At 47.1% G+C, this 12,935-nt stretch overlaps 1 protein-coding gene across 3 annotated transcripts in view; it reads right to left on the bottom strand.

Moving 5' to 3' along the window:
• Window positions 1–5,168: 5,168 nt before the first annotated feature.
• ZC3H18 (zinc finger CCCH-type containing 18) overlaps window positions 5,169–12,935 on the bottom strand; it is a 46,445-nt gene continuing 38,678 nt past the window's right edge. For all 3 annotated transcript variants that reach the window (XM_066557484.1, XM_066557485.1, XM_066557487.1), the window contains 5 exons: window positions 11,609–11,763; window positions 10,889–11,085; window positions 9,276–9,372; window positions 7,183–7,279; window positions 5,169–5,964 (listed from right to left, as the gene is read on the bottom strand). In XM_066557484.1, coding sequence (XP_066413581.1) covers window positions 5,766–5,964; window positions 7,183–7,279; window positions 9,276–9,372; window positions 10,889–11,085; window positions 11,609–11,763 — 745 coding nt within the window. In that variant the 3' untranslated portion in view covers window positions 5,169–5,765. The remainder of the gene's footprint in view (window positions 5,965–7,182; window positions 7,280–9,275; window positions 9,373–10,888; window positions 11,086–11,608; window positions 11,764–12,935) is intronic.

Raw genomic sequence — 12,935 nt, 5'->3', positions numbered from 1 at the left:
TCTATCTATCTATCTATCTATCTATCTATCTATCTATCATCTATCTATCTATCTTATTTCTATTTCTATTTCTATTTCTATTTCTATTTCTATTTCTATTTCTATTTCTATTTCTATTTCTATTATTTCTATATCTATTTCCATATCTATATATCTACATATACATATATATATAGCTACATACAATCTATATCTATCTCTATATCTATCTATCTATCTATCTATCTATCTATCTATCTATCTATCTATCTATCATCTATCATTTCTATTTCTATTTCTATTTCTATTTCTATTTCTATTTCTATTTCTATTTCTATTATTTCTATATCTATTTCCATATCTATACATCTACATATATATAATCTATATCTATCTCTATATCTATCTATCTATCTATCTATCTATCTATCTATCTATCTATCTATCTATCTTATTTCTATTTCTATTTCTATTTCTATTTCTATTTCTATTTCTATTTCTATTTCTATTTCCATATCTATATATCTACAGATATATAACCTATATCTATCTCTATATCTATCTATCATTTCTATCTGTATCTATATATATCTATCTATATTTCTATATGTATCCCGTCCCTAAAAAAATTAGCACGCCCACGTGCACACGTGCTTGGATACACTCAATATCCACACTCACACACTGCACATACACAGCAGCACCTGCAGCTATAAACACACACACACACAAATATATAAATATACATTTTATATGTAAATATGGAAAAAGAAATAGAAATAAAAATGTAAAAGTATAAATACATACACACTAAAAATATACAAATATATATATATAATACAAATATTCTATAAATATAATATATATTTTATATATATTATATATTATTTCTATATATTTATCAAAAATATTTTCTATAAATACATAAAAATATAAATTAAAATATAAAACTATAAATACACATAAATATATATATTTATATAGATAAAGATATATATTTATATATATTAAATATATTTTATATATAAAGATATATATAAATTTTTATATATTTCTAAAAAAATAAATATATATTTTATGTAAATGTATAAAAATAAACAAAACTAAAAATATACAACTATAAATACACACACCCAAATATATGTATTAAAACTATATATATTTATATAGAATATATTAAATATTCTATTTATAGAAAGATATATATCCTTATGTATATATTTTATATATATAAAGATATATTTAAATTTATATGTATTTATAGAAAAGAAAATAAATATATATTTTATATAAATATATAGAAATAAAATAAATAAAACCAAAAATTATAAATACACATACACAAATATATATAAATTTTTATATATTTTTATAAATATATATAAATGAATTTTTATGTAAAAATAAATATATCTAAAGATATATACAAAATTTCTATATATTTATAGAACAATATATAAATATATATTTTATTAATATATCTTAAAATAAATATAAATAAAAATATAAAACTATAAACACACACATATATAAATTCTTATAAATTTTGAAAAATATAACTATATATTTTATATATATAAAGATACATATCTTTATATACATAAAATATTATATATAGAGATATATATAAATTTAAAATATATTTATAGAAAAGGTATAAATATGTACTTTTATAGAAATATAAAAAAATAAATAAAAATATAGATCTATAAATACAGACACGCATATATATCTAAAGAGAGAGAAAACCCACACATACGTATATATTTTTAATTTATATATTTTTATATGTACGTATAGCTCAGTATACATATAAATTCCCATTTTATATATTTATATATACGTTTATATATGGATATTTATAGTTTTATATTTATTTATATATTTTATATTTATGTAAAATTATATTTATATACATGTATATATGTTTTTATATAGGTTTATACTTATATATATATTTTATTTATGTAAAAATATATGTCTCTATTTATATACATGTATGTATGCTTATATATACTTTTATAGTTATTTATACATTTTATATTTGTGTAAAAATATATGTCTATATTTATATACAGATATCTAGCAGAGTCTGCACACCCTACCCCTACAGGAGTAGGAAATATCTGTGCACACACCTGCAGCTAATCCTGTGCACTCACACCCACACAGACACAGAAAACACCTCTGTGTGTGTGTGAATGAAATATTAAATCAAGGATAAACAACCCCTGGAACGAAAATAAATAATGGAAAAAAAGAAATAAATAATGGAAAGAAATAAAGAAAATATAAATACGTATAATATAAATAAATAAAAATAAAGATTGTTAAATATAATAAATAAATAAAATAAATTAGAAATAAATATAAATAGGAATATATAAATTTATATACTTAAATATTTTTTAAATTTAAGTGTATATAATGAACATAACTATAAATAAGTAAATAAATATATTGGGAAATAGATAATATAAATAAAAGGATAAAGTAAAGAAATGGAGAGTATATATGCACATAGAAAATGAGAATAAAATAGAAAATTAAAACAACAAATAAAAATACCAGAGAATGAAATATAGATAACATAAATTTGAATATAACTGCATATTAAATATTATCTCTGCAGTAATAAATAACAATTTGTGCGTGTTGGCATTACACACACACAGGGACAGGGACAGCCTCCAGCAGCCCCTGTGCTCAGGGCTGCCTAAAACACACCTGGGTCCCTCTGTGTGTGCACAGGAGCGTGGGCTGAGCTCCCACACTCAGCACAGACACGGATATACATACAGATAAACACTTAGAAATATAGATATAAAAAATATATATAAAGATATAAAAATTATATAATATATAAATATATAAATATATACAATATATAATATATCAATATAAAAATAAAATATAGTAATATCTTATAATATACAATGTATAAAATTAAGATATTAATATATTGATAATATTATGTTAATATATTTATATAATGTTAATACAATAATGTTAATATATATTATATATTAAGGTACATTCTATATAATATAATTAATGTATATAAAATATAAAAATGCATATATATAATATGTAAAATAGAAATATAATTATAAATATAATGATAAATAAATATAATTATAAATATATAAATATATAAAGTATATATTTTTATAATTATATTTTTATAAATTTATATATTTATATATATAAATATATAAATTTATAAATATAATTATAAATATAAATAAATATGTATGTATGTATATGTATGTCTACACACAGAGCTGTGCACATGGTGTGCAACACACACACATGTAATAAAAACACAGAGCTGTGCACATGACACGTAACACATATAATAAACACACTCAGAGCTGTGCACACAGTGTGTAACACACACATGAAACACTCAGAGAACCCCACACACGACATGTAACACATGCAATGAACACACACACCCATTAAACACACATAAAACCTCGCACATGACATGTAACACATGCAATGAACACACACACACTCAGAGCTGTGCCCAGGGTGTGTAACACACACATTAAACACACATAAAACCTCACACATGACATGTAGCACATATAATGAGCACATACACACTCAGAGCTGTGCCCAGGGTGTGTAACACACACATTAAACCCCACACATGACATGTAGCACATATAATGAACACACACACATCATGAACACTCACACAGAGCCCTGCACATGCTGTGTAACACACACACTCAGAGCTGTGCCCAAGGCGTGTAACACACACATATAAAACCCTACACATGACATTTAACACACATGAAATGAACTCACGCACCCTCAGAGCTGTGCACGCAGTGTGTAACACACACATAACATCCCACACATGACATATCACACATGTAATGAACTCACACACACAGAGCTGTGCCCAAGGCGTGTAACACACATATTAAACACACATGAAACCCCACACACCACACGTAACATGCCCCACACACCCCACACTTTCTGCCCTCACCCCCCAACATCCCCCAGCGCCCCCAAACCCCACGTTACCATCAGCCAGGCGTCGAGGGACCACGCCAAAATTTGGGGGGCACGGAGGGGGGGGGGGAGCAGGGAACACGGCCGGATTTGGGGAAGGGAACACGGCAAGGTCCGGGGGGACCCTTGGGAAGCGCAGCCCCAGGGATGAGGCGGCCGAGTGGCAGCGCCGCCGCCGCCGCCGCCTTTTTATAGGGCCGGGCAGGTGATGTGCACACACCTGGAAACTCCAGCTCCAGGTTCCTTCCTCCTCCCCGCACAGGGCCGGCACTTCCTTCTGCACTCCACGTGTGCCAGCCGGGAGCGCGGGCGCCTCCGAGCTCCAGAATTTGGGCAGGGAGGCGGGCAGGGGTGTCCCGGTGACACCGGGACGGGACGGGCATCCCCCAGGCCGTGCCCTGTTGCGTCACCGGCACCGTGAGATCACCATGGCATTCCCGGGCAGAAATCCCAAATTAAGCAACGCTGGGAAGGGCTCGAGGGCTGCCATCAGCCCTCCAGGATGGCCCGATGGGCTGGCCTCCAGCAGCACCAGTGGGATGCTGGTTTCGTGTTGGGGGAAAGGAGCAGGGCTGGAGGATGGGAAATCCCAAGGGGATGGGAAATTCCAGGGGGTGGGAAATCCCAGGGACCCCAAAAATTGTTCTCTGAATGAGAGGGGTCTGGCAGAGGTACCCCAGGTGATGCCCCCCACTAACACTTCACACCAGTAGGATACTGGTTCCATACTGGGAACAAGGAGCCTGGGAAATCCTCAGGGCCCCCAAACACTGCTCCCTAAATTAGGGGGATTTATCAGAGACCCCCCCAGTGATGCCAGGCAGGGCAGAAACTGCAGAATCCCCCAGTTACACACCAGTAATATACTGGCTTCACAGTGGGCATGTGAAACCATCTGCTCCCCCAGGAAACAGAGCAGCTTTTCCAGCTCCACGGAGCTGCTCATGACCCAAAAAACCCCAAAATGAGGGGTACAGACCCCCCCCCCCCCCACCCCAAGGTAAGGGAGATGCAGAGAAAAGCAGGAAACGGTAAAATTGGTTATCAAAATATTTTATTTCAGGGAGATCCCTCCAAAAAAAAAAAAAAAAAAAAGAAAAAAAAAGAAAAAAAAAGAAAAAAAAAAGAAAAAAAAAAAAAAAAAAAAAAAAGGAAAAACCAAAGGAAGAAGGACCCTCCTGGCAGACGGACACCCACAACACCTGCAGGGCTCCTGGGAAATCAACTGAACCGATCCCCTGCTCCAAAGAAACGACAGGGCACTCCCGAGGGGCGGAGGCAGGAATAGATATATTTATATTTTTCCTGGGGGAGGAGGGGTGCTGCCAGCAGTTCACAGCAGTTTTCGGCTCTCTCGGCACACGGGACTAGAACTGCATTGCTGAAGACACTCAACACACAGCAGGGCTAACTAGGAGAATACAACTGGAGGCTAGCAAAGAGGAGAGGGGACACAGGAGAGCTGGGAGCACCCGCGGGGCTGGAGTCCTCTGTGCACAATTTACAGGGCCCCGGAGCCCTCCCGGAGCCGCTCGTCGGGCAAAAACTTCCTTAATTTCTTTGTTGTGTGTGTGTGTGTTGTATGTGTGTGTGGTGCATGTGTGTGTGTGTGTGGGTTTTACGTTTGTTTTTTTGTTTTATTTTTTTAAAAAGAACCGCGCGGCCAAAACGAAGACGAGGAACTGCAAAATCCCAAAGCGGCCGCTCCTGCCTCTCTTTATAAAAACCTCAGCAGTCACTGGGGGCACAGCCCACTATACTTTGCCCGGGATCTTGGCCCGTTTGCGGGCGATGGCGTCCTCCACGGCCTTGAGCTGCTTCAGGAGCTCCTCCCTGCGGGACAGGGTGCTGGATTTGCTGCCCTTGGCAGCCCCAGGGCCCGGCTCCGAGCCCTTGCCCGGCACGCTGGTGACTTTGCTGGAGCTCTTGGACTGAGGGGACAGCTGGCGTTTCCTGCAGGGACAGAGGAGGGGCAGTGAGAGGAGCTGGGAATGTCCCAAAGGCTCGGAGGGAATCCGAGAGGGGATCGTGCACTGAGCGCTGCTGGCCACACTAAAATCACAGTTTTTAAGGTCCTTTCTCACATAAATTTCATCTCTTTCAGAGATGAAAAGTGCACTGAGCCCCACTGGTCCCATTGGTTTCTAAGGTTCTTACCCACACAAATTTAATCTCTTTTCACAGGCAGGGACACCTTTCATTACCTCAGGTGGCTCCAGCCTGGCCTTGGGCACTGCCAGGGATCCAGGGGCAGCCCCAGCTTCTCTGGGCATCCAGTGCCAGAGCTTCCCCACCTTCACAGGGAAGGATTTCTCCCTCGTTTCTGAGCTGAACTAAAATAACAGGAAGAGCCACATCTAACACATGGCTCCAGGAGCAGGTGGGAGAAAAGAGGTTGGAGACAGGAGGAAACCTTGGGTTGAAAACTGGCTTAAACAGTAAAAAACCAGATTATTACATGGGGATTCCCGAATTCCCAGGATTAAACTCAGTGCCAGCTCGTGGCTGCAGTGAGCAGCTCCCTGTGACACCCACAGGGGAGAGCAGCCCTGGAGCATCCCCTCAATCCCAAATCCTTCACCCCTTCCCTGTGGTCTTGCCCCAGAGATCCTTGGAGAGGATCCCCGACCCTTGAGCCCCCTGAGCCACACATCCAACACTGCACTGGGACATTCCCAGCACTGCAGCAGGCACAGCCTGCCAGGAATTTAGCTGAGCTGCATGGAAGGTGCAAAGCCAGGGCTGTCACTGCTCTGTCCCATGCAGGGGACACAGCCACAGCAGCAAGGGGGGCAGCTGAGGGTGTGCCAGGCTGGGAGAAGGGGAATGAGGCACCAGGTGCCAGGAGGAGCTGGCCAGGGGCAAGGGGTTGCACTCTGGTGCTCTTTAACACTGTTTTAATGAGCTGCAGAGGCACTGGCTGAGCTCACTCCTGACCCACTTGGCTCCTGGTGCTCCTGCTCTTCTCCCAGCTGGAATGGCCCAGCTGGAGGCTCTGCACAAGCCCTGGCACCCCTGGCACCAGCCCAGGCAGCTCCGTGTCCTTCCTGGCGCTGCGCTCCATGGTAACTGCTGGCCTGGGACAGCCTGGGACAGCCTGGGACAGCCCTGCAGGAGCAGGGCTGCAGGCCCTGGAGGGCTGTGGGGCCCAGCAGAAGCAGCAGCACTCACCTGTCTGCCTGTGCAGGGGAAGGTTTTGGGTTCTGGCCCCGCTGCCGCTCCTGTTTGGGGGACGAGAGTCTCCCGGTCGCCTTCCTATCGCGAGAGCCTGGGGGAGAGCACAAGGACATTCCTTCATTTTCCTGCTTGGCACCAAGGCACAGGCCACCCCCTGCCTGCACTGACTGAGCACATCGTGCCAAAACAGATGCCAAAACCAATGCCAAGTCCAGCAGCAGCTGGAAAAGCCTCACTGTGTGCCCCCTGCACCTCTGGGGGAGCAGAGAAGCCAGGCAGGGCTGTGCGCTGCAGTCACCTGTACACACCACCTTCCACCAGCCCTTCCTCACCCTCCAGCTGCTGGAGTGAGGCTCTTCCATGGCATTTTGTGCCTGCAGAGCTGCTGGCTCTGCCCTGGCGGGTCACAGGGTGTAGTGGCTCCAGCAGTGACAGGTGAGGGCAGCTCTGCTGCTTTCGGAGCCAGCAGCACCCCCGTGTTTGTGCAGCACGGCTCAGCTGCAGGCCCTGCCCCAACAGAGCTGCCCTGGGCACTCAGGGATGCTGGGGAGCAGCTGGGTTACCCCAGGAACAGAGAGGGAATTCCTCCTGCAAGGCAGCCTGTGGAGCTGCTGCCCTGCTCTGACCTCAGGCAGCAAAGGTGCCCAGTCCCCCGTGGCAGCAGCCCCTGTGTGTGCCAGGGCATCCCTCTGCTCCTGGGGATGGACACTGGGACAGCCTCAGGTGACAGAGCAGGTGACAGAGCAGGTGACACACTCAGCCACCACCACTGAGCAGTCTGGTGCTGAGATGCCAAGGGCTCAGTCCCAACTCAGCCAAAGGCACCTTTGGGATTTGGGGCTCCATGGCTGGGACTCCCCATCCCTGGAAGTGTCCAAGGCCAGGCTGGATGGGGTTCAGAGCAACCTGGGGTAGTGGAAGGTGTCCCTGGTCTTTGGTCCCTTGCAGCCCAAATTAATCTGTGCTGCAGCTCAAAAATTGCTTTTTAACAAAAAGCAGAGGATGGCACCAATGCCGCTCCAGAACACGTCCTGGCCTGGCCCTGTCACTCGTGTGTGAACCAGACCCCAGTGAACTTCAACCTGGGGCAGTCCCTTGCAGGCTGCCCTTGCAGGAGGTGAATGTTGCAGGTTATTACACAGACCTTGTGCTGGCTGGCACCCAGAGTCAACAAGATCCACCTACAGCTGAGCCACCAGGGAAAACAACATCACGTGGCAGCTCCGACGTCACCCGCAGCCACCTCTGGCTGCCAACTCCCCCCACCCCCTGTGCCTCTTGGCAGCCACAGCCAAGGCTGCAGGGTGGCACCGAGGGCCCTGTCTGTGCCTGCCAGCTCTCTTTCCCGAGCTGTTCCTGCTGCTGGGCAGGATTGAGGCCCAGGAGAACCCTTGGAAAGCCCAGGTCTTTCTAAACATCCAGGGCAGAGCGGGTTGTGTCACCCAGAGGTGGGGCAATCAGCTCCTGTCCCAGGCTGGCTGATGCAGGCAGGGATTGATTGCATCCCTCCCTCCCTCCCTCCAGCCCAGCCTTTCGAAGCACCAGCCTGGCTGGCAGGGACAGCTCCCCCTGGAAAACTCCGGGATGCACCAAAGGAAACTCCTGTGACTCACAATCCTGGAGTGGCTGGCATTTGGAAGTGATTTTCAGGATCATCCAACCCAACCTTCAGCCCAGCACCACCACTAACCCTGTCCCCAATGCCACATCCACACATTTATGGAACACTTCCAGGGATGGGGACTTCCTCCTGACAGTCTGTTCCTTTCTGGGAAAAAAAAAATCTCCTCATTTCCAACCTAAACCTGATTTCCACAGCCACATCCAAGACCAGCAAGAGTGAGCAGGAGGCCGTGGGGTGGATGTGGAGGTGAGAACTCAGAGTCTTCAAAGCCAAGGGGCTGTTTTTTGGTCAGGATTTACAGTGGAGTCAGTGTGGCCAGGCTGGCACTGGCCTGCCCAGGGCCTCAGCTCTGCTGTGTTTTTGCAGCAGGATGGTCAATACCCCCCTTTATCTGGTGGCAATCCCACTCTGAGGTTTTGGGATGACTGCAGTGGATCTTTCCAGCTGCTGGAGGATGCCTCACCTCTGTCAGGTGACAGGTTGGCCCGTTTGGCTGGAGGAGAGGTCGGCCTCTCTTTGTCTGCTGGCTCGTATCTCTTCCTGCTTCCTTTGTCAGCTGCCTGCAGTGGAATTAAAACAATGGAGCTGAGCAGCCACTTCCCTCTGCACAGGGAAACAGGCACAGCCATTCCCTGGCTCCTGCAAACACCTTTCCCAATAAACTCTGCACACACCAGTCCCAGCCATCCCTGAATCCACCTAATTCCCAACCACCAGGAGCCAACATCAACACCCCCCTGCACTGGGATTAAGGCTGTATTAATTTCAGAACAGGAACAGGAAAACAGCAGCTTTTTGGGATGGTTTTTTCCCCAGCAGCACCAAGGATAGCAGATGTGAAGGAGGCATGTGGAGCCGTGCCTTTTCCAGGCTGTCATGTGTCACTGCACACTCCTCCCTCCCTCTGGAGCAGCTTCCTGCCTCTGATAAAGCCTCCTCACGTCAGAGCACAGGGAAGTAGAGAAATCTGCAGCCTCAGACTGCGCCGGGGAATTTGGGCTGGCAGAGCAAAATATCAAAAACAGGAACCTGCCCACGTGATGGGGCCAACACCCTGCCCCAGCAGCAAACCCCACGAGGAACAACTCCCCCACACGGGCTGGGATCTGTGCCCAGGGCTCTGAGCAGGGCACTGGGATCAGAGGGGAGGGCAACAGCCAGGGGGGCACCCCAGGAGCTCAGCTGCACCTTCTCCCCCTGCACTCTGCTCCCAGCCTGCTCTGGGCTGGCACAGGAAGAGCTCCCAGAGCATCTCCCAGGGGAAAGGCCCCGGGACCTTCGAGCAAGCGGGGAAGAGCCTGGAAGCTGCAGCAGGAATGTGCCCCAGGGAAGCCGCCAACACAGCCCCAAAGTGAAGCCAGCACAGGGTGTGTGCTGCCAGACTGGTTCTGTGTGCTGCCCTCCAAGCCAGCCCCAGACCTTCCTGGCTGAGCTCATCCCAACAGTTCTGAGCCTGGAGCTGGGATCCATCCCCTCCCTCTCACTGGGATCCATCCTCTCCTGCCTGCTGGGATCCATCCCCTCCCTCCTGCTGGGATCCATCCCCTCCCTCCCGCTGGGATCCATCCCCTCCCTCCTGCTGGGATCCATCCCCTCCCTCCCACTGGGATCCATGCCCTGCCTCCCACTGGGATCCATCCCCTCCCTCCCACTGGGATCCATGCCCTGCCTCCCACTGGGATCCATCCCCTCCCTCCCACTGGGATCCATGCCCTGCCTCCCACTGGGATCCATCCCCTCCCTCTCACTGGGATCCATCCCCTCCCTCTCACTGGGATCCATGCCCTCCCTCCCACTGGGATCCATCCCCTGCCTCCCACTGGGATCCATCCCCTGCCTCCTCCAGGATCCATCCCCTCCCTCCTGCAGGATCCATCCCCTCCCTCCTGCAGGATCCATCCCCTCCCTCCTGCAGGATCCATCCCCTCTGGCCCCAGGAAGTGGCACATCTAACACACGGCTCCAGGAGCAAGTGGGAGAAAAGAGGTTGGAGGCAGGAGGAAGCCTTGGGTTGAAAACCGGCTTAAACAGGAAAAACCCAGCAGGGAATGCCAGCCCCCAGGGACTCATTCCCACCTTGTTCAGGAGCGTCAGTTTGATCTCCTTGTGCCCGCTGAAGCTGCCCTGCTGTGCCTGGGGGGCCGAGGGCTGCTGGCCCTGGGGCAGCTGCTGGGATTTGCTTCCCGGGGTGGGCTTGGCTGATTTCAGGAGCTGAGCGGGCACATCTCGTTTCCTCTTCTCCTCTTTAGCACTGTCTTCCTTTTTTGACTTTCCTGTTGAAAGCAGAGAGCACAGGTGGTGACTTGGGAATGACTCCTGCTGCCTGCCTCCCCTTTTGGACAAGAGGATGCTGCTCCAGGGATGGAAAAAGCCCACAGCAGTTATCTCAGCTCATGGATACGAGGTTAAGGGATTCAGGAAACCAGCATTTCCACAGAGAGCAACAGAAAAGACGAAGAACAAAAAGCTTTTGCCACAGACTCTGCCATGGTCTGGAAGGAGCAGAGGAAGAGCAAAGTGATACTGGAGCTGTCCAGATTTACATCACCTTCCAAGGGTGAAGGAGAATGGGGTGAGGCAGAACTGCCAGGCAGGAAAAGAGATGAGACAACCAGAGGCACAGGGATGGAAGGATGTGGATGCAAATTTGCTCCACAGTAGCCTCCCCTCTCCACAGGACCTCTGCTCAAGGATTTTCCTCGAGCCCACAACATTCCCAGGGAAGGATCCCTGCTCCTCCCTCCCTCTCCAAAGCCTCCCCAGAGGGATGCACCCCCAGCAGAGCAGGAGCTGTACCTTTCTTCTGCTGGGCCGGGGTGGGGGAGCGGGAGCTGGCCGAGGACACGGGGCTGGCCAGGTCTGCGTACATGTCCTCGGAGTCGGCGCTGCGCACGGAGCTGCTGCTGGACGAGGCACTGGACACGGAGGAGACGCTGCTCACGCTCAGGGACCTGCCAAGAGCCACAGCTCAGCACACCCAGGAAGGCAACAAGGCCTTTCTGCATTTCCCTGGACGTTGGGAAGCTCGGCAGGGAATGATGCACAAAGGCCGTGTGTCCTGGGGTGCTGCTGTATGAAAAATCTCAAAGCTGTGGGGTGCAGGCCTAGAAAGTAATGATTATTTATAGCCAGGATTAAGGCAATGAGTAAACAGGTCACTGTTTGCCCAGGAAAACAGGGAGTGAAAGCAGGGAGTGCACTGGCACATCCAGGTCAGTGTTACAGCTCAGGGCAAGGGTTCCCTGGCAGGGTTTCTGCTGCTGGCACACATCCACTGTCACGACTGATACCTCCAAGATGGAAATCTCCCAGCAGGGCCTATCCCAGGAAGTGTTTAAGCCAAGCTGGACAGGGTTGGAACAATATAGTCTAGTGGAAGGTGGCAGAGAGTTGGACTGGATGAGCTTTAAGCTCCTCTCCAAGCCAAACCATCCCACTCCATGAATATTCAGGCAGCCTCTCCAGCCTGTTCCACGGGCCACACCGCCCTGCTCTGCCAGCAAGGCCCAGGCTCCCTGCCTGGAAGCTGCATTGGGATGACTGAAGGGACTGTGGCAGCTCCAGCACAGACCAACCCTCTGCAGCCTCTGCCCCCTGGCACCAGGAGCTGAGTTCTGAGAGGTCTCATGGGTTGTTCCAACGGTGCCAGGATGAGCCAGGAACTCCTCCAGGCCACCAGGCTGGCCTGGTGTGGGCACACAGTGCATCTGCCACGTTTCCCCCTTCCCACAGGAGCAGCACAGGCAGCCCCAGTGTGCTCCCATTTCCCATCCATGCCCTGGTGCTCTCTGAAGCTCTTGCATCACCCCAGGCTGAGCTGATGAACGTGACAAGCGCGGAGTAAACAAGGCGGGATTTCTGTAAAATAACGCGGACGTTGAACCCCGGAGTTCCACAGAGTTCACTGATGGGAATTTGCAGTGCTCAGAGCCAAATCCTGCTCCAGCCACTGGTTTTACACCACAGGACTACTCTTACACCCGTATGCCAGGGAAGTGTTGGGTTTCAAGGCTCTGCCTGTGAGGATCCAGGGAATCCTCTGTGTGAGGAGATGAAAAAATCCAAAGGAATGACTCGAGAGTGGTTTGTTTGTCCTTGCTGGAAGGAATTTGTTGTTTACACA

This window comes from Molothrus aeneus, chromosome 11 (genome assembly GCF_037042795.1).
Source record: "Molothrus aeneus isolate 106 chromosome 11, BPBGC_Maene_1.0, whole genome shotgun sequence".
Taxonomy (NCBI): domain Eukaryota; kingdom Metazoa; phylum Chordata; class Aves; order Passeriformes; family Icteridae; genus Molothrus; species Molothrus aeneus.
The sequence above is the reverse complement of the archived record's forward strand: the minus strand, read 5'-3'. Positions and strand labels throughout refer to the sequence as shown.